At 41.6% G+C, this 22314-nt stretch overlaps 1 protein-coding gene across 1 annotated transcript in view; it reads left to right on the plus strand.

Annotated features, from left to right (window-relative positions):
• The window catches only part of FAM3C (family with sequence similarity 3 member C), a 41812-nt gene extending 21792 nt beyond the window's left edge, over positions 1-20020 (plus strand). The window contains 5 exon segments of the mRNA XM_006109772.3: positions 5505-5563; positions 6564-6614; positions 8805-8889; positions 16813-16939; positions 17697-20020. Coding sequence (XP_006109834.1) covers positions 5505-5563; positions 6564-6614; positions 8805-8889; positions 16813-16939; positions 17697-17786 — 412 coding nt within the window. The 3' untranslated portion in view covers positions 17787-20020.
• The last annotated feature ends 2294 nt before the right edge of the window (positions 20021-22314 follow it).

Below are 22314 nucleotides of genomic sequence, written 5' to 3' on the forward strand. Positions count from 1 at the left end.
TGTCCTGGTGGTATAAGTCTGTGGGGCCCTGTCGGGGCCTGGGCAGCTTCTTCGGTGGCCAGTCCCAGGAGGTCTGGGAGCTCCAAACCGGATCCAGAGGGTGGCCATGCTGGACTGGCTGAGGCCTGACCTGGAGGGCCAGACTACAGTCCAATTTCCAGTGGCCTTTCCTTCCGCACCTTGGGCAGGGCCCAGGCGGGGGTCTCGGGGTTGAGCAGGACTTGGCTCAGTGTCTTTCCTTGCTGCTTTTGAGACATGGGCCTGGAGCCAGCTTAGCCCCTGACTTACCCGCGGTTGGAGGACCGGCACTTCGTTTGGGGTTCGTGAGAGCGGTGGCTAGGAGCTGGAAGGCCTCCTAATGGGCCTCAGCCTTGGCCTGATCTCGCCTTTGATTTTGGATTTGGGTCTCCTCATCTCTATTATTAAAGACCTTAGGTCAGGTTAACGAGGTCTTTTTGAGGAGTTTATGGAAGTTTACAGTAAAGGTGGTCAGGTCAGTGGAAAAGGACCTGAGATGCCTCTCAATCGGTGAGGCTGGACGTAGAGGGTGGGGGCACAGATTCAGACTATGCCCTCAGTCCCCGCTGCTCCCCCAGGGGTAGAATGGGCGCGGGAACAGAAGAGGCTGCCGAGGAAGGCAGTCGTTGGGTGGCCTGAGAATGTGTGTCAGATGGGAAAGGCTGGTTTCAGTTGTAAGGGGCGGGGGCGGAGTTTCCAGCTCCCATGGTGGCGGTGAAGGGTGAAGGTGGTGGCAGTGGAGCTGGCAGCAGCGGGAAGGCTGGATCAGTAGTTAAGGGCCCAGAAGGCTTGGCTGGAAGAGGGTCGGGCAGGGAGGAGGAGAAGCGGGAGCATAGGGAGGGGGATTCAGTGCTTCCGGAGTGGGGAACGGCGTAGGGACGGGTGGAGGCGCTGGGACCGGGGGTGTTGCGAGTGCTTCTGGCGGGGTGGTTAGTGCTGAGTCCTCTGGGGATGAGTCGCCCGCAGGTCGCTGATCCGGAACCTGTGGAGTGGAAGCTTTCGGGTCTGTTTTAGCGAGGAGAATTTGGGTGGGAGAGCAGGTCATACAGAGCTGGGGGCGAGAACGGAAGTGCCAAAAGGCCTGAACATAAGGGATTTCAGGCTATTTACCTGTTTGTTGGCAAAAATTGGTTAGGTCAGTTAAGATTCTGAAATCAAAAGTGCCATCTGGGGACCAAACGGAGCCATTGTCCAGAGCGTAGCGAGGCCATATTTCGGTGGACAATCGGATGAGGCGTCGCTTTCTCTGTTCCATCTGATCATACCCTAATTCGAGACAATTGGAGAGAACGCACCCTAAGGGTGTTTTGGAGCCCGGCTTGGAGGAATTGCTGCCCATCTGATTCAGGTCCCGGTCGGAGAGTCTCTCTCAAGCAGGCATCCCCGATTGGGAGAGAACTCCGAATACAGAGACAGGGGACAGGCCGTCTCGGGGGCGTCCCCACCGGAGAGGCAAGTCCGGGAAAGATATCCCTGGGATACCTTATAGGAGGGCTCCCTGGCACGGCCGCGACACCAGACGTGTCCCTAGGAACGCTGAATAGAACGGGCTGAAGCTTACCTCACCGCCAGGCAGAACTGAGATCACTGGTAGAGCCTTTAGTTGGAGAGGCTGAGCCTCAGGGGGCCCCTGGGACCTCCTGCAGCTTCTGATTCCATCAGAGTGTCAGGTTCTGGTTCTCAGAGGAGACCCGGCCCAGTGGCACGAAGGTCTCCCGGGTTTCGGCACCAAGATGTTAGGTTTAATGTAAGGTTTAATCTGACCAAAGCCAATAAATTGACCAAGACAAGCAGGGTAAGAGCGAAATATCGCGTTTATTGGAAGCTCTCAGGTGAGGTCCCACGGTGTGCAGGCCGGGGGAGTCACACCCGCCTATGCCTGGCAGAGATTTTTTATGCTGCTGTTGGACCAGTCAGATTTATCTGAGGTAGCTTGTGGCGGGTGATTGATGAGCGGGAAGTTGGTGCAGCTGCACCCTGGCTATCTTGAGAAGTCTTGGGTGGTTATTTATTGGCCATCAGCACAACAGGATGCTCTGGTGGGTCCCAGGATGGCAGCTGTTGTCCAGCAGGATGTGGCTCGGCAGTTCTGGGTTGTTTTGTCCAACTCAGCGGGTGGGATCAGGAAAGACCCTATTTTCCCAGCCCCAGACCTTACAGTTGCATAATAAGATTGCATCTGATTGGTTAGTTCTTGGCATCAGAAATCCTTATATACAAGTGTGGGCACCTGATTTTTTAAAGTCACTTTGGAGCAAAAAGGGTAGGTAATTACTGTTACTATTATTTTTGTAAATCCATTAAAATTATACTTACTTCTTTTTTGTCACATTGGCACAGAATATATTTTTTGGTGTGCCGCAGCATTTTAGTAATTAGTTTATGTGTGGAGATGGAAAAGGTTGAAAATTGCTCCCTTAAACCAATACAAAATTTAAAAAACATAAAAAGGAAAAAAAAAATAGAGCCAGGCCAGCAGGAACTTGTCGTCCATGCAGGTAAGGATTGAGATATTTTCCTAAGTGCTTTGAGAAGTTGTTGATGGTTTGGCCATCAGCACAACAGGATGCTCTGGTGGGTCCCAGGATGGCAGCTCTGACATGAACTCTGACATGTCACGAGTTCATTTTTGTTGAAAACAGTGCTGTGGCTGCTGCATACAGTGGTGAGAGGAGGGAGGAGGGACGGCCAGGCCAAGGGCTGCCCCAGCTGTTTGACACAGGCTTTGCATGTACACGCACTAAAATATGTCAGTAGACGCTAAAAATACCGAAGTGGGCATTTTAATATTTTCCTACATGTGTTCTGAGTGCCTGCAACTCACGTTGGAGCCTGTTAGTCCAGATGAGTGCTTCTCAGTGAGGGTGACTTTGCTCCGCAGGGGACATTTGTCTAGGACATTTGTCAGCTTTGGGGTTGGCACAGCTGTGGAGGTGCTACTTGGAGGAAGGGGCCAGGGGCGCTCGCTCTTAAACATCCTACATTGCACAGGACTAACCTCTCCACATGAAACATCAGGTCCATGATATCATAGATTGAGTTTGAGAAATCCTAACGCAGACCCAGGACGAGAGTTGCCAATTAGGTTCCTGTGTCATGGCTTTAAGGATAAGTAGATGCAGTTGAGATATATATTATGGAGATTAAGATGGATTTCATTAGTTAGAAACACAAAATCTTGGGTTTAAACATAAGGTGTCTCACAACAAAATTGTAGCTTTTTTTACTTTTGCATTTAGAGAACCCATGGAATTTACTTACATTCAAGATACAGCTTTTATTGCAGACATATACTCATTTGATTTTAGTTTATGTGAAGTTTATATTAGGAATAATACTTCACTTATTTTTATATAATCTTCATATTTGGTATAGCAATATATAGTAGACTGTTTTGAGGGATTGTTATTTTTTCCATCTAGGGGTCAGATAGTATTTTTGTTTTTGAGGGCCAAGAAGTAAAGAATAATTATTTGAAATACAACCATTTAAAAATGTAAAAAACATTTTAAGTTCATGGGTAGTAAAATAAAACAAAACAAAAAAATCCAGCAGGTGGCTAGATTTGTACCATGAGCTGTATGTAGTTTGTTAAACCCAGATCTAAACTAATCATTTTAAGTAGTAGCTAGAATATATAGTAGGTATTTGAATCAAAGCAATATTAGATGATGTAGACTCTATATGGTCATATGATCATTTACTTTTACTTAGAGATATGGAGTGGTAGGGGAGTGGGGAACCTTCATATTCATGGAGGATAAAAGAAAATTTCAACTTGGGTTAATAAGAGTGAGGACTAACATTCATTTAAAATCTTCAGTTGTAGGTTTCCTGAGTGAATTAGTTTTCAAAAATTGGTGAGCTGCTGCCCTCTTGTGCGAAGCTCTTGTCATAGCGCTTCCCTGTTGCCTTTACTTCTTAGCTCTGACAGACACAGCACCATACTCTGAGATGATCTCTACTTGGAGAAGACACTGACAGTTACTAACGTAACAAGTTAATCACAGCTGTTGCCTATTAATATTCATAATAGAGTTCACTTGTACATTTCTGAAAGGAACAGAGCAAATGCATTTTGAAACTTCCCTTCTCAAATAATTTCCAGAGTGCACCATTTTACATTCCCACCAGCACATATGAGAGACACAATTTCTTTGTATTTTGCCAGCATTTGGTGTGTCACTTTTGAATTTTATTTTAGCTGTCCTAATGGGTATGTCGTGTGACATCTCAATTAATTTTCTATTCCTTATGGCTAAAAATGTTGAACATCTTTTGTGTGTGTGTGTGTGTGTGTGTGTGTGTGTGTGTGTGTGTGTGTGTGTTTTGCCATCTGAATATCCTCTTCAGTTAAATATCCATGTCTGTTTTTCATTTTGTTTGGATTGTTTGGGTTTTTTTGTTTGTTTGTTTGTTTGGGTTTTTTTTGCTGCTGAGTTTTGAGGGATAGAACTGCACTCATTCATCATTTGCAACCATAGGTTAACCTCAGATAAAATGTCTATGAAAATCAGTTAGCTCATTCACTGAGAATCAGTTGGCTATATGGAATTTACTAAGGTTATTAGAGATTTTATTATTTGTGAAATTATGCACTACACATACTTTATATCAGTAAAATTTACAACAAATTTATATACCTATTATGTATGTATAGAAGTAGAAATAGCTACACACATGAGAGTGAGTGTGTGTGTGTGTTCATCTTGTATACTCCTCTTCACCCCCAACCTCAAACTAGTTGTTAAACGGTGAACAGCACACCACTGGGAGTATTACTCTTACCTTTAATTTTAAACCTAAAATTGCCCACGATTTAGTTTAATAATCTAATTGAACAAGCCGAACTGACAACAAGCAGACGTTTCACTAGTGCCTTTCATGTCACGGCATCATTGTTTGTATGTGAGATGCCCATGGGTGCAGTTCCCTCGGGTGTGACCATAAATGACTGGTTAGATGCAGTCTTTATATGCACACAGTTTTACTTCTGGGCATAGAGAAACTTACCCTGATAATCACTAGGAGCATGCTCACGGTTAGGTGACACACTCATGGAAGAGTGCTCCCCACTCTTCTTGCTCTCAGATTGTGAAAGATTTGGGGAGCATCTCACGTCTATGTTCACATCACATTTGTTGTTGCAGAAAGTGCAAAAGAATGGTGTGGAATACGTGCATGATGTCCACGTGTTGTCAGGATTTTCTAACAGGGTATTTCATAATCTGACGCAGAGAGCAAGAAATAGTCTAGTCTTTTGCCCTAATACTTGTTTATATTTTTATTTGTGAAATCTTGTTTAAGGACAATGCTATAAAGGTGTTGGGCTGTTTCCTCTGACTTAATCTCTTAATCTCCTCTGCATGACTAAACACTTGTACATGTATAATATCCCCAATCCCTTTTTTTTGCATAATTTTATTTTTTGATATATGTTTGTACACTATATAATTCCAAATTTGTCTTGACTTTTTTCCCTTCAGTTTAATGAGTGGTGTTAAGAATAATGTTGGAAGAGGGATCAATGTTGCCCTGGTAAATGGTAAGAATCAGTACTTTAGCTTTTGGATGTATTCAGTGGGTGTTCACATGCTCCACAGAAAATATGCTCTAATATCAAGGGATCGGGTCAGAAAGTGCCACTCTTGACACTAAAGCCCCACCCCCTTCCTACTGCCCCTGAACAAATGCAGCTGTCGGTGGGCACTTCGTGTCTGAGGGTGTGGGACACGCTGTCTTGGAAGCAGCCAGCTTCTGTGGCAGCTTGTGCAGCTTCTCGTGGGAGTGACAGGACACACCCAACCTAGCATTAAACCGGTGAATTCTTGCTGCAGAGGTTGGAATCCTAACAGATGAAGGTAGATTGACATGAATGAGAGGGTGTAAAAGACAAAGGGTGATGGATATTGGATGGGGTTGGGCAGAATGAAGAGTAAGAAGTAATTGTAATTTTCTAATATTTGTCCACACTCTTCTGGCAAATTCACTAGAGTAAATTTATTGAATCTTGAACATATTGAGTGTTCTTACAAAGTCAAATCTGAAAACATAAATCCATGAAGTGAGGCCAACTGCATGCTGGTCTTCTGTGTCTGGCCTCATAGAAGCCCCGTGAAGCTGTGTAGGGGGATTAAAACCAGCTACCCTGCCCGGGCCATCGTGCAGGAAAATATTTTTACTTCCTTCACAACAAGAGCTACATTTTTGTGTTCCTACCTTCTTCAGTTTCTTAGGTAAAAGGTTCCATACCTATTTGTCTATTTAATTGTTAATAAAAAATAGATTTTAAAAGGGAAATAAATGTACATTTTATAAAAAGATGTTTAACTCGGAATTGGAATCCTCTGCATTCTGTTGTGAATTTCTGTGTGCTGCTACTTACAAGACTATTGAGAAAGTCCTATCCAAAGTTACCCTTTAGAAACATAGTTCAGATTTTAAGTCTCAGAATAATTTGTATCAGTCATTGACTAAGAATGCTTGTTTTATACAGTAGAGTATATTTCATTTGCATAATTTGATATGAATTCAATCTTTTTTAGGAAAAACAGGAGAAATATTAGACACTAAATATTTTGACATGTGGGGAGGAGGTAAGTTTGAATAACAAGTAACCGTTCTGTTGCTAGCACTGCCTTCTTTTTTCTTTTCCTTAATCCTCACCCAAGGATTTTTCCATTTACATTGATTTTTAGAGAGTAGAAGGGCGTGAGGGAGGAGGAGAGAGAAACATCGATGTGAGAGAGACACATTGATTAATTGCCTCCTGTACACGCCCCAACTGGGGCAGGAGATCAGACCCTCAACCTAGGTATGTGCCCTTGACTGGGAATCAAGCCCAAGACCCTTCAGTGTGCGGGCCGACCCTCTAACCACTGAGCAACACCGGCCAGGGCTAGCGCTGCCTTCTTAATCGCCTCAGTATAATGTAGCCCATTAATGAGAGCATAATGGCACCATTTAAAAAAATCCTCACCCGAAGATGTGTTCCCACTGGTTTCTAGAGGAAGGGAGGGAGGGAGAGGGAAACTGATATGAGAGAGGAACATTGATTGGTTCCCATACATGACTCAACCGGGGATCAAGCCGCAGCCTTGGTATGTGCCCTGACCAGGAATCCAACCCACAACCCTTTGGTGCACAGGATGGTGCTCCAACCAACTGAGCCACCCGGCCAGGGCCATAATGGCACCATTTTTGTGTTCATTTTGTTTCGCTTTCTTTTCACTAAATATCCAGTTATCAGTCATATTGTAAATTGTTTTGTGGTTTTCTTTTTTAATATAAAAAATTGTGGTGTATAGTGAAGAAAAATGACATAAAAATAGAGATTTAAAGCATCTGAGTTCTATTTTCTGCAGGACAGCTCATTCAAAGCTTTGGGCTCCTTTAGGTTTCTGTCTGAAATTGTAAAAAAGAGTAAGTAATTTGAAGATGGCCATAGCAAAGCATTTTGAACTGACTGAATTGATTTTCTTTACATACCATTTTTGGTCTCAAAAAATGGGTATCCGAGAGAAGGAATAGAATTTTCTTTCCAGTTCACGGGCCAGACACCTTTGTATTAGGAAGTCCCTTGAAGAGCAGGTGGCAGAGACAAGGAGCTGGCACCGTGGTGCAGGGTGCTCCCCTGCCCCCAAAGAAGAGATTCTTCCTCAGCTTTGAAGGAAGACCCCACTGACTTATCTTTTGCAGCTTCTCTAAGCTGTTGGTGTGGGGAATTTACCAGCTCGAGGCTGCTCTTCTGCACCTCCCCATCCATCCCCTAACGTATGGCCAGGAAGCCAGCAGAGTTTTCAGGCAGTTCAGCTTTCCTAATATTTCTTTAGCTTTAACAAGAGGCCACATATTATGTGTTTTTAAATGAGATTAGGAGAACTTTTCATAGCTGTGAAGACTGTGTAAACCTAAAACACTACCATCCATGTTAGATTCTGAAGCATCATTGTTCTTACCATGAATTATTACATAGGAACACGCTAGCAAAATGTGACCAGAAGCTCCGGTCTGTCATCACAGGTAGATTCATCACTGCTGAAAATACGCCTCTAGTTAAGAAATAGTTGCAGCTTGCTGCCATTTTTGCATTTAAGTAGAAATGATTTGTTAGCTGCTCTACATATTTTCGGAATCAAGGCTGCTATTATAAAATGCAATCAGCTAGAGAAAATCTTAGGAGTCTTTGCTATGGAAAGAAACTGAGTAAATTTAAAGTAACCCAGCCTATATTCTTCCCATTAGTATATGCTAAGTAGATCTGCCCAGAAGATCCCTTAAGTCGGGGGGTGTGTGTGTGTGTGTGTGTGTGTGTGAGAGAGAAAGTGTGTGTGTGTGTGTATAAACATTTGTATAATATTTTGAAGTTACAGACCCTTTTGTGAACTGAATAAAATGTGTGTATCCTCTTTTTAGAAAAGTAGCCAAACACATTTACATAGATGGAGGGAGTTCATGAGCCTTTCTCATGCTCCCTGACTTTCTTACTTCAAATCATAAGTAATAACCTTGCAATGGTTTTTTCATTTAGCCCCTGGAATATCTGTGCAAAGACATTTAGGAGGAATCAGGATTGGACATTTTAAGTTGATGGTGGAACAAACTTAATGTTAAGTTTAGGAACAAACTTAATTCTTTAACATGTTTATAAGATTTATCTTTCTTTTGGTTATTTTACATTAGAACTTATTAATTTACAAATTTAATATTTTATGTTATTAACTTTACAGATTATCATGATGGTTACTTGGTCATTTAAAAACCCTCAATCTTTTATTTTTCTTCAGATGTGGCCCCATTTATTGAGTTTCTGAAGTCCATACAAGATGGAACAATCGTCTTAATGGGAACGTATGATGATGGAGCAACCAAGTATGTAAACTTCAAAAGCTGAACAATTTTTTCAGCTATATTTTATAGTAATACATTTTTATTGAAAAAATTTCTAGATTAGACTATTAACCTTTTTTTTAGTGTGTTTCCTTCTATCTTTCTGTGTATTCATTATGCATATGGTATTGTGAAAGAAGGATCACATTATACATAAAGTTTGTTCTCTTTTATGTTATTTTTTAACAACTTTAAGTTTTCCCTTATATCAACATTCTTTGATAGAATTTTCATGATTCAGCCACAGTTTTTCTTTTAAGTCTTACTTTTCTGAATAGACTTACATGTCTGCTCCTTTCACCAGGTTGTTCATTATTACACCCGATGAACAGCAGCCCTGTTCCCCCCCTGATAATAATACCTGTAGCCGTGCCTAAGAGCAGGGAAGGGTGCTGTTTTCTCTGTAGCCGCTCTTTATTGGTGGTCATTCATCAAATGCACCAAAAGCAGCCTCAGCCAGGGTTCAACCTGCGGGTGAAAGTATGACGTCTTCGCATTTGGTCAACTTCTGTGCATTTAGTGAATTCAAGTTGTACATGTTTTCAGTTTGGGGCACGTGAATTTAAGTATCGAGTATTTCCCTCTTTCAAACACGGGAAATAAATGATAAGCATCATGTCCTTTATATGGAAATGGACAAACAATCCTTACGAAGGGCTGTCTACATCATAAATATAACACGATGTAACCACGTATCTTGGCAGATGTCTGAACGTTTGAAGTGAGTCATGAGTTGTGGTATACCCCGTCTTATGTGGGATGAGAAGCTCTTTTGTGCTATGGCTTTTCCTTACGTAAGGCTGCTGGGTTTCACCTCCTAAGGAATGGTCTGTTCTCCTGCTTATCCTCGAGAGTCCAGAAGATAAAGTGGCTGTGCTGCTCTCCCCAGGATAGGGAGTTGGTATGTGTGCCGATTAGGGAAACTTCTCTACAGTGGTTTCTTTGGATCCCAGGGGCTTTCATACGTAATGAGCCCCGGGCTGTGCTCTGAGCTTCAGCAGAATAACGGACTGGTCCCCATCACAGCACTTCCCAAGGTGTATGCCGTGGAACCCCAGTCCTTTAAACTGATAATGATCCAATCAGTTTGGGGATCACACCTGGTATTGTGTACTTTTTATCGGTCTACAATAAAGGGCTCTGAAGTGCTGCCCTACAGAAACCTCTTTACCTTTGTTTATCCCAGTGTTACTTGATTTTAACCAGGAAACACATTTAAGAAAAACAAAACAGTAAAAAACACACATACCAAGTTTTCCAAGAAAACTTACACTTTAGGGAATTCAGTTCTCAAATGATGCCTACTTTCTACCTCATTCCCCTGTAAAATAAGTTTTTTGTTTGTCTGATAAGGAATAAATGTTTGAGCGAGCAAGTTAAATGTGGCTGTTGTACGTCTCCTTTTGGAGAGAACACCATGGCAGGTTAGCATCATGCCTAAGTGAAGCCTTGATGGTGTCTTTGACGTCAGGGTTCTTTAAGGCCAGGTTCCCTTGGAGCTTCTCAGTGAATTCCTCTGCTGAACTCACTCGTCAGGGCGTCAGTACCCTCATCATTCCTCTATTTGAAATAAAACATGAAAACTGTTCTTGAGTAAATGTTATGTTCTCAGCGTTGCCTCCCTCTAAATTCTGCTTTATGGTCCTTTGCTTGAATAAATGGAACAACAAAACAATAAATATGTTCGCCCGAATCATTTGCTACTTCAAGTATTTGAAGCTCAATGGCATTTCTCCTAGTTTTCCTTTTTCTAGGCTCAGTAGGAAGGCTCTTTAACCTTTTATCATGTTGAACTTCTAGGTCCTTTTCCCCTCCTGGCTGCCTTTCTGGGGCCTGCTCTGGTCGATTGTCTTAAACTGAGTGCCCAAATGGAGCGGTGCGTTCCAGATGTGGTCTGGCCCGTCCAGGCTGCAGTGCAGATGCTAGCTTGCCATGCTGCGGAGATCGAATTTCTTTGAATATTCATGCAGACTCCTATTAGTTTTCTTTAAACACTCACATCACATTTTTGGCTCATGAGTTTTGGTCAAGTTAAATTCTCAGATCTTTTCATTTCATCTTAGACTTTTGTGTTTTAACCACTGCCACGTCAGGTCTTTCCCATTAGAACTTGATTTTATTTCATCTAAATGAAGGACTTTATATTCGTGTATCCTCGTTAAGTTTAACTTTGCTCATTTGGGCCCAGTTGGCTTTGATTCTGACATTTGTCCTATGAGGTTTCCATGATCCAGGCTTTGTATTCTCTCCAAAGGGTTCTTATGTCTAAATCTAAGTCATTGATAAAAATGTTTACCCAGGGGCCTCCTGCGAGGGGCGTGTCCATTAATCAAGTGCAGAAAATGCTTTCGAGCTGCCAAGGGGCCCTAATAGCCATATCATCCAGCTGCTGTTTTAATCTTAACTTGAAAATCTCAAATTATTCATGTAAGATCCTCATCTCTCAGCAAAAGCAAGTAACGAGTTCCTTTTTTTTTTTTTTTTTTAATAAGAATAGCCTGTTATATTCTATTTAATTCTATCCAGGAAAGTGGCAGTGGTTGAATATGCCAGTTTTACTTAACCTTTGAACTCTATACATTTTTAACACATCTTTAGTTGAATTAGGCAAAAGGCACAATGTCAGTGAACTACTTCACTGAGAAACATCCATAAACTGGCACTGCTCTCTCAGTGGAAATCGGCTGTTTTCTGAGACTTACCAGGTGCCCCCTTGAAATTCACTGAACTGTGCTGACTGCAGTGCCCTGTTCTACTGCCCGAAACCTCTTCAAAAGCTGCAGTAGCTGAGATAGCAGTGACTTGGCTATTTATTCCTCCCTCTGTTATGGGTGGGGTATCCCCTGCGTCCCCACCTGTTGCTGGTGGAAGTGGGATTTTTGGAGTGTCACAGGGACAAGAATTTCCCGAGGCCTCCATGGGACCATGAGGTATCGTGAAACGCTTTATTGATGAGGTAACATTAAGGGAGTCCTCCCCCTCCCCTCTCCCCACCAACACCCCAGGCCCCGTCTCCCTCCATCCCGCCATGGAAAAAGTCCCATTTTGTCTTCATCACCAGAATCAAATCCACTGCCCAGAGCTTCTGCTCCATATTAAGGTCCAGTCCAGGCCAGCATCTGGCTGGGTTAGCTTGTGCTCCCAGCTGCAGTCCATTGCATGTGGGGTCCACACGGCCATGAGCCGTGCAGCTTCTCGGGCCACATGGCGGGCTAGCAGGTCACAGAATAAGCGAGTGCAAGGAAGCAGGAGTGAAGCAAGAGGAACAGGAGAGAGAATTCCTTTGGAATTTTAGCTAGGAGCTTCTCCAGTGAGCCCTGCAGGGTTTCGAGTGCTGGCAGTGGCTCCACCCCTCTGGCAAGTATCTTTGTTCCCAGGTGAGACTGACAGTCAAGCATGTCACCTGTCATCTGATGTCACTGTGCGTGTGTCCGTTTCCCTCCCCCTAGTGGCCTGCGGGGGAATGGCCCCGTGGTTCCTGGGAGTGTGAGGTTGCAGCTCCTGGGGAAGCTGCCCAGGTGACCATGCTTACCATGTCTGGCCTCCCCTTTGCTCCTTTCCTATCATTGCTGTTAGCCAGCTGGTCACGACAGTAACACTTCCTTCGCACGACCCTTTCTCTTCTGTTTTTTAACGCTTACATGATCTTACAATCCTTTTAAGAGTTTTGCTACGAATTGGAATTGGTTTTATTGAACCACTGTTTTAAAATTCTTGCCTTTTTTAAAAATTGGAATATTGCACTTTTAATGTCTTAGCAACTCTATTTCCCACGATGCTTCTAAAGTAACTGACGCTGCATGGGAGATTGCATTAACGAGTTCCTTTAGAATTAAGTGTGTGGTGTGGGTGGGCCTAGAGATTTAAATTTACTTTAAAGCATTTATATGGGCATTCTGGAGCCCCTGTTCCCTTTTCATGTGGATCACAGAGCGTTTGCCTCCTTGGAAAAGACAATCATGCTTTGATCTCGATATATCATTCTTGTGAAACGGTGGGTCACGTCATTATTCACACTTCGGAGCAGGAGTTCTTTCTGTGGCTCTGAGAGTTTTATGAGACTCCATGCATCCCAAGCACTATAGTTCTTCCTGGTAGGAGCCATAAAGTTGTCATTAGCAATGGGATTTACCCTCTGTTTTTGCACTTTTTTTTAAGTTTGAGCCCATCACAGAACACGAAATTGTACCACTAATTTAGAAACTATCCTCTCTTTTTTCTGAGATTATTAGCAAATTACAGAGTGAAATTTATTGGAGTTTTTGTTTGTTTTTAAAGAGTCATAGTCTCTTATAAGAGTTTCTAATCTGAACCTCTTATAATATGCTCTCTTTAAAGTCTCGGCGACATGGTCTTTCTATGCCCTAGAGTTTTCTTAGCCTTCATTCTCCTGAGGTAACATGGTCATTTTCTTCCTAGTTCCTGACACTTCTACTTTCCGATTGTCCTTTCCCACTAGTCTGATTGAGCCCAGAATATCAGTTCTCCTTGCTTTCTGTACCGCTCGCGAAGGGCGCTGGCGTGGCTAGATGGCGTGACTGGGGGACCGCAGGGTGTCTGCCTTTCCCTGCAGGCAGAGACCAGGCGGAGCCCATGCCCCTCCCCGGTTCCCGGCCTCTCTTTGTGCTCCGCTGTGCAACTTGAGAATCTTTCCTAGAACACCTGTGTGTCCACCGTACAGTTTATTAAAGGAGAATGTTCTGTTCCTTTCAAAGAAAATTCTTAACTAAAATAATTTATTTCATATAAAATTTTAACAACTGAGCTAGTTAAGACCATAGGTAACGATTAAAATACATGGAACAGACTCATGGTGCTCCAGTATAGAATGAAAAGCTCTTCTGAGTTCCATGCTGTGTAGCGTTATACTAGTTACTCTGCCTTTTAAAAAAATGGGACATTTCAACACCCATGTATATTCATCTAGTGCTTAAAATATTGGCTATGTTGCATGGTTATAAACTTTTTTTTTGGTTAATCCTCACCTGAGGATATTTCTCCATTGATCTTTTTTTTAGAGAGAGTGGAAGAGAGAGGGAAAGACAGAGAGAAACATCAATGTGAGAGAAACACATCGATTGGTTGCCTCCTGCACACACCCCAACCAGGGCCCCGGGAGGAGCCTGCAACCAAGGCACGTGCCCTTGACTGGAATCGAACCCTGGAGGGACCCTTTGGTCCAAAGGCTGACGCTCTATCCACTGAGCCAAACCGGCTAGGACATAAAATGCTTTTTGAAGTACTAAATTCTCGTTTACCTAGTTAAGTAGCAAATATAAAAAAAAGAATAATAAAATCCCCCACTCGCTACATGGGCAGATCGGAAAACTTTAGAAGTTATTAAGAGAATTATCTTGTTATAAAACTAGTTGATAGACGTGGATAGGGACCTGTGGCAACGATGCCCAGGACAACCCCCAGTTTGCTGATTGGTTAGGAGGACTGACAGGGCCCAGCGTAGAGACCGCACCTGTGGCTGCAGTTTGTTACAGCAAAAGGACACCAAGCTGAGTCAGCACAGGGGGTGGTGCGTGGCACAGAGTCTGCAGGGAACCGGGCACATGTTTCCCAGAGCCCTCTCCCCGGGGAGGCACACAGGACATGCCTAATTCCTCTGGGAACAAAGTATGATAACCTTGAAATTCTGTCCACTAGGGAAGCTTGATGGAGACTCCGTGCCCAGGATTCTTGTTGGGAGCTGGTCATGTAGGCACCCCAAAATCCCAGACTTCCAGAGAGAAAGTGGGTGTTAATCGTACACTGCATTTTTTTTTTCTTTACAGTTTAAGCACTGCGAACCATTCTCATCGATTCTGGGAATGGTGGGAGCCCTGGCAAAATTCAGGTTTCCAGGCGCCAGCCCCTGTCTTGCCAACTCAGGCCTGTTCTTTTAACCCCTTTCTGCACAGGGCCCAGGGGTGTCCTCAGGGGAAAGCAAGGAGAGAAAGAGCCCAGTCAACATGTAAAGCTTAATTTCAAGCTGCTTCTAGATCTCTGGCTAAATTGGCTTAGTTTATTTCTACAGATCAAAATGATCACTTCTGAAATTCAAAAGTATGGCTGCCCTTCAGTGTATTTCTTAGCTGATATAAAATTCTTAGCTAAGAAAGATTTTATATACTTTTTGCAGGGGGCCAGGCCTGCATTTGGACAATCACTGACTTTGCAGGCAGTTTTTGTGTATATAGCAATCCCTCATCATCTGGCCTAAACTGTGGAAGTCTAATGATATATGTAGTTCCTGTCTTATGAAACATTTTAAAATTTATTTTTTGTTTTTAATTTATTGATTTGGTGGGGGGAGGAAGTGAGAGAGAAAAATATCAAATTTTTTATCTTTTTTTTTTTTAACTGATTTTAGAGTTGGGGGTGAGAGAGAAACATTGATTTGTTGTTCCACCTACTTATGCATTCATTGGTGGTTTCTTCTTGTATGTGCCTTGACTGGGTGTTGAACCTGCGACCTTAGCATATTGGGAGGACGCTCTAACCATCTGAGCTATACTGGCCAGGACTAAAGCTCCTGTTCAAAAAAAGGTTACCCTGCTTATCTTCAAGTTAATTAAATGAGAACTATTGGACCCAGTGTTTTCTCCTTAATACCCTAAAGTGCTAACTGATGTTAGTATGAGACATTTCAAGGAACTCTGAGACAACCAAGTACCTTCCTTACTGACCCTCATGCTATGTGAGGTTAATGGTCCTCCAGCGATTTGCAAAAAAAAAAACACAACAAAAAAAGAACCCTTGCCTTGCAGATTTTTTTATTTAAGCCTCACCTGAGTATATGTTTCCACTGATTTTTAGAGGGGGGGGGGGGAAGAGAGAGAGAGAGAGAGAGAGAAAGAGAGAGAGAGAGAAAAAGAGAGAGAGAGAAACATCCATCGGTTGCCTCCTGTATGCTCCCTACTAGTCTTTCGGTGTAAGGAGAACGCTCCAACCAACAGAGCCACCCGCTGCAGGCAGCCTTGCCTTAGATTTATAACAGAACAGAACTCTCCGATTGCCCGTAGTGCAATCTTTTGGGTAAATAAAACAACTGCACGGGCAGCCTTTAGTTATCTTCTTTTTTAGCTCTACAGTTAGCATGTAGCTACTGACTTCCTTTGCTATTTTGAGAAGATTAAGACTCACTCAACATTAGGGTAATAACCTACACAAAATTCCTTAATGGCATCTTTCAGTTATCTATTCCCTAGCAGTTGGCTTTTGCCACTGGCCTTCCTCCGGGGAGGTACTTAGCTGCCGTGTGGTTACTATTTTCACTTTCATTAAATAACCACGTGGCAGTTATCACTGGAGTATGACTTATGTCCCTGTTCTCGAAGTTCACTTTATTTAAATAAGATGTAAAATTAGAAACATCTAGATTTTTATGAGCATTTACCTTTATTCAGTTCTGCAATTTGTAAAGATTTTACTGGAGATTCAAAGTGATGTTTAATTTTATAAAGTTATTGGTTTTTTAAGACCCTGGGTTAGCCTAGATAGGCATCTACTAACTGATGAGAGTTAATTATTGCTGTGAAATAAAGACATCTAAATGGTACTTCTTAATAAAATAAGCTTAAAATTTAATTGCTAGATCTCATGTCTTTTGTCACTAAAGAATTCAAATAGTAGGAATTAATGGGGTGATCATGTATAAGGTATGAAAATGTCAAATCACTCACTATATTGTATACCTGAAACTCATATAGTTATATAATGTTGTATAGTATACTTAAGTAAAAAAAAGCTTCAAATATGTCTGTTACTCAAAAAAAATTTCTTACGTTGTCTTATTTAAGCTGCTATTTTCTCATTTTATCTCATGTTATATGTTAGATATCCTAGGTGAGTTGGGATCACTAAGCTAACTTGAGTGCACTATGTTTATCGTATTATTCTTTTTCACCCCCTAAGACTCAACGATGAGGCACGGCGGCTCATTGCGGAGTTGGGGAGCACATCTATTACCAATCTGGGCTTTAGAGACAACTGGGTCTTCTGTGGTGGCAAAGGCATTAAAACAAAAAGTCCTTTTGAACAGGTTAGTGTCTTAGACTTTAATCATTAATGGACAAAACCGAATTGTGTGAAATTGTATGGTAAATATTTTAATCCCAGTTATTTGAAACTTAGATAAAGCAGCCATTTAATATGTTCATGTATTTTTTTGTAAGTTCTCGGGAATTTTTTTCCTACATGGCAATGCATTGGCATATGATTACTTGTGCCTGAAGCCTTTTAGGAAGCATTGGTTATTAAAGATTTTAATTGAGCTTTTTATATAATCAATTAAGTTTGAAAATACTTTAGAAGTTAGTAGAATGTGAACTTTACCTTTTGGCTAACAAGTGATCCTTTACAGAAATCTGCGATGTTTAGCTCTTTCAGTGGGTTATTTGAAGGTCTGCCACTGCATCCCATGCCCCATTTAATATCTTGAACAATAATTTTTTAAATCCTTAGCCTAGGATATGTTTTATTGATTTTAGAGAGAGGGGAAAAGGGGGGAGAGAAATAGAGAGGGAGAAACATCGATGTGAGACAGAAACACCGAACTGTTGCCATACACGCCCTCACTGGGGATCGAACCTGCAACCTAGGTATATGCCCTGAGCGAGAACCTTTTTGGTGTATGGGACAGTGTTCCAACCAACAGAGCCACCTGGCTGGGGCTTGAACAGTAATTTATATGAGCTCCTTGTTGACATAGTGTTAGTGAAATGAATACATTAAACTGTGTTATTGCAGATAAACAATCAACAGAGGTTTTTAAAACTACTATGATTGTGTTCCAACAGCACATAAAGAACAATAAGGACACGAACAAGTATGAAGGCTGGCCGGAGGTGGTAGAAATGGAAGGATGCATCCCCCAGAAGCAAGACTGATGGGGAGAAGATTCAAGGGCACGCGCTGGCACTGGCACTGAGAGGACCACAGCAGAGAAGCTACATGTACATGTTTTCAGAGCATGCAGCCATCTCGGGGTGTGCACGAGCATTCTCTTTTGATACCATGATTATTTATTGCTAACGTAAATAGATATCTGTAAATAGTCATCAGAATGAGCAAATCACTGTACCATTTCTAAGCACATTTCTCTAATAGGACAACGTCTAGCTGCTATGGAAATGACATCTTTCAGTTCTAAAAGCATACTCTCTCGATAACTGAACTGATTGTGAAAAATATATTGATATATATACTGGTTGCTGTGAAAATCTATCATGGAATAATATGGATTTATGGGAGGAGACTTTGTTTTCTTTTATATATATGTATACTGCTTTTTGATAATAGTATCTTTTAAATTCTATCTCGCTAGTTATGTGTAGTGTTACTTCATAGTCTGACTTGCTTGATGTACCTTTTTTCTTAGTCTTTCTCTTCCCTTCCCAAGAAACCTAGAAATAAAATGATAGGAAAACTTAGATATGTGAAAAGCACAATAACATTCTTTTTTTAATGTACACAGTAACATATAAATATATAAATGTAGATGGCTTTCAGGACTAGCTTGCTGGATTTTGTGTTAGTGATGTGAATAACTTGATTTTGTATAAGCTATTTAGAGTGAGGGTGGAGGTGGCAACTCCACGGAATTGGGGATCCAGGCCACACCCCTGCCCCAACCTAATTGGGTCATTCAGGACAGCATGTCAGTGCTGTGAGAGCAGTACTGGCATCTGTTTCTCCTTCCTTGTTATCGGCGTTGACAAGGTGTTTTGGGAAGAGGCATGCTTTAATATCACGATAATATTGATTTGTAAATCAAGAAATTAACTTTGTATTTACTTCATTTAACTTCATAATAATAGTTTTTGCCAGATATATAGCAACATATTTAGAAAAGACCTAATTACTGAATGGACTGATAACATTTACAAAATAATGTTATTTGATGCAAAATTACACCCAATTCTAGATAAAAATATAGAGATCTAACTTTTTTGTTAACTTCAGATGTTCACTAATTGACTCAAGTTTTTTATTTTGTTTAGGTTATTAAATACTAATTGTGTGTGAAGTATCTTAAACTGGGACATAAAGTTAATGCTTAAACTGCCATTCACAATAAAAGACAGCACTTAAATTTGAATCTAAATTTCAGATGACCTGTGTAAAAAAACTAAAAGCAATATTTTTTATTTTGCTGTTAACCAAGTTGGAAGCTGTTCAACTATTTCTTAAATACTAATGAGGTTTGGGGTACTGTCTCTTTCCTCAAACAGTGTAATTCATGAATAAATGCACCTTACAAGTTCAACAATTTTTGTAAACTTTTCAGATTTTGGTGCTTATATGCTAAATCATATTTGGCATGTATATTCTGACATTTAAAAGACTTCCCTCAATTCTATAAAATTTAAAAAAATAGGTGTTTTACAGTTCCAGAGATTGTGAAATGTTGCATTTTTAAAAAGTTACAGTGAAAATACTCATGGTTTTCCATTGTGAATTTTTTTGTATTGTATGGCAAAGTAATATACTTACAGAACTTCATAGTAGAAGATTTGCCAAGCATTTATTATACTGCTTAACATGCGAAATTTACATCATTCCTGTAGTTAAGCACACTAATATCTTAACATGTATAGAATTTAAGGACCAAGGTAGCAGGACATCCCCTTTAAGATAAAGAGTACAAGATGATACATAGCTTTGTAAATGTGTATAAAATGTCGAAAAAAAGGGATAAAAGTTGATTATGTAATTCCTTTGATACAGTTTGCTTTTGTTTTAATTCTTTCTTGTATAGATTGTGCCAGCTTAACTTTGGAAGCAATAATTTTGCCACATTTCATTTTCAGATGGCTTTTAAAAATCAGCATTGTAAATGAAATCATGTTTATTTAATGTTAAGAATTTTCTTCATTAAAATCAGAAATTTGGCATTGACACTTTGGTATTTGAAATTGTGCTTAAGGACTTATGGACGCATACTTTTTACTTATAATCATAGATGATTTCCCAGAGCAAGTATATTATAATATGCCTGTTAAAACTAAACAAAGACAGTAGGAAAATAATAAGGTATTTGAAAAATTAAAGAAAAATTGATCCAGTCTTTATATCCCTGACTTTAATTTTATTAAAGTAAAATTCATCATTGTTCTTCCTATATTTTATTGTTTTGTTTTGAAATGAATCAGCTAATATTTTATAATTTTATGTCAGATGGAGCTCAATGCATCTAGCCTGTATTGCACTTTATACTCTAACAATTTATACAAATTGTAAATAATTTGACCTCCCCCTCCAAAAAAATGATAGTTTCATTCAGTTTGGTTAACATTCTCCATTTTTAAATGGAAGAATTAGGAATTGCTGTGTTTAATTAGCATAGCAGTTAAAAGTAGAATGTATTTAAAACACTTAAAAATATGAAAAGGAAAAATGGCTTGTGTTGATCAGGGGAAAGATTCGCCACGTAACTTCTCAATTAAGCCTTGGGCAGCAATAAGTACAGGTAAACTGAGAGTTGTAGAATAAACTACCAGATTTTGCCTTTTCTAAACATTCTTTTTTTTTTTCTAAACATTCTTTAGAAGAATTATTTTGCTGTCTGTTCCCAGGATGACTTTTCTGTCATCGACTTGGGTTTTTGTGAAATCCAATGGCTAGTTAATCTCCATTCCCCTCAAAGCTCCCTCAGTTTAAGTAGGCCTTGTCCTCTCTTACTGTTTGTCACCCCTTCCCCCATCCTGTTTTGAGGTTCCAGTCAAATCAGGGGTTAGAGTGAAAAGCAGATTGGCCTGGTGGCTTGGGAATGTCCGTTGGTTGCTGGGCAGCTTGAAGGAGAGCGGGCAGCATGAGGAAAGCCTGCCCAGCGATCTCAGAGGCTTCTCCATCAGAGCCTCCTCCAGGCCAGCGAGGGCCAGACTCCTGGAGGGCACACTTTCAACACTAGGATGTCCCTTCTAAGAGCGCTCAGAAAGCGAAAGGGATTGGCCAGCCTTTCTGTTAGAGACAGAAGAGGTTTCTCGGGTTGGTTCCATGGGCTGTTTTTAAGCAAACTTAACCCAGGGAAGACACCCCCTCCCCACAAGCACAGATCGTTCTGGGGTACAACTTGCTGCTGTGACTGAGCTCATTGTTCAGCTCTGCATAAATTGTGCCTAGCACTGGGGTGCAGTGACTCAACAAGTTGAGGCTCAATTGCTGAAAGATGATCTCCTTTGTTAGGGAAAACTGATTTATGAAATGAACCGGCAAGCTCCTAATGTTGCATATAATCAGTCCATATTTGTTTCACTTGATAGAAAAGGGGCCTAAGGTTTTAAAGAAGAGAGAATTGTGCAGTGACACAGTGTAGAATACTGGTTAGGCGTGCAGACCTGTCTGAGCGTCTCTCCGTTCCACTGTCCGCTACATGAGGACCTTGAGAAAATCAACGTCCTCACCTGTGAAGTAGGGATAATACTGTTTGTGGTGACCCAAGTGCCTGGCACTCAGTAGGTACAACTGCTCATATTTCTGTTATCGCTGACTGTGCCTCTCACAAACTAGTGATGTTTTAGCCCAAGAGAAAAGTTGTCAGCCTCTAACTTTGCAATCCCTTCAGACCAAGTGCTATGGTCAGAATGTGTTCCCCCAAAATTCGTATGTTGAAACCTAACCCTCAATGTGATGGTATTAGGCGGTGGGGCCTTTGAGAGGCGATTAGGTCATGAGGGCAGAGCCCTCATGAATGGGTTTAGTGTCCTTATAAACTCAACCCTAGAGAGCTCCCTGGCCCCTTCTGCCATGTGAGGGCAGAGGGAGAAGCTGGCCATCTGTGAACTAGGAGGCAGCCCTTGCCAGACACAGAATCTGCGGACACTTTGACCTTGGACGTTCCTGTCTCCAGAACTGAGAAAAACAAATTTCTGTTGTTTCTAAGCCACCCCGTCTACGGTGTTTTGTTATAGCAGCCCAAAGGGACTAAATACCAAGCCTGAATGATGGAACCATTCAATGACCAGGGCACTAAGGTTCTAGGAGAGGATGCAGCTATACTCACCTGAGGTTCCCCTTGACCTCCACACCTCAGAGTATATGCCACCTCCCCTTTCACTCAATCCACGCTGACAACAAACTGCCTTTCAGATGCAGAATTCAAGCTTTTGTGTATCTCCAGGCAGCTGACATGGTCATATGGTTCTACTTGCCGGCCCACCTACAGGTGAAAGCGGCTTCAGCCAGGGGCAGGAGCGTTTTCTGATTACTTCCTGTGGCCGCAGCCAGTTGGGGAGCCTCATAATGGAGCGCTCACTCTGCTGCAACCTCAGTCTGGGAGGCACAGGACAGACAATATACATTCATTCCTCTACTTAGTCATCTCCCTGTCCAACCAACTCCTGCCCAGGGGCGGGTGGGACAGCCATCAGGTCAAAGGAGGTGCTGGGACTCGGCAGGCACCCCCTTGTACACCAG

Source organism: Myotis lucifugus, unplaced genomic scaffold (genome assembly GCF_000147115.1).
Source record: "Myotis lucifugus unplaced genomic scaffold, Myoluc2.0 scaffold_245, whole genome shotgun sequence".
NCBI classification, from domain to species: domain Eukaryota; kingdom Metazoa; phylum Chordata; class Mammalia; order Chiroptera; family Vespertilionidae; genus Myotis; species Myotis lucifugus.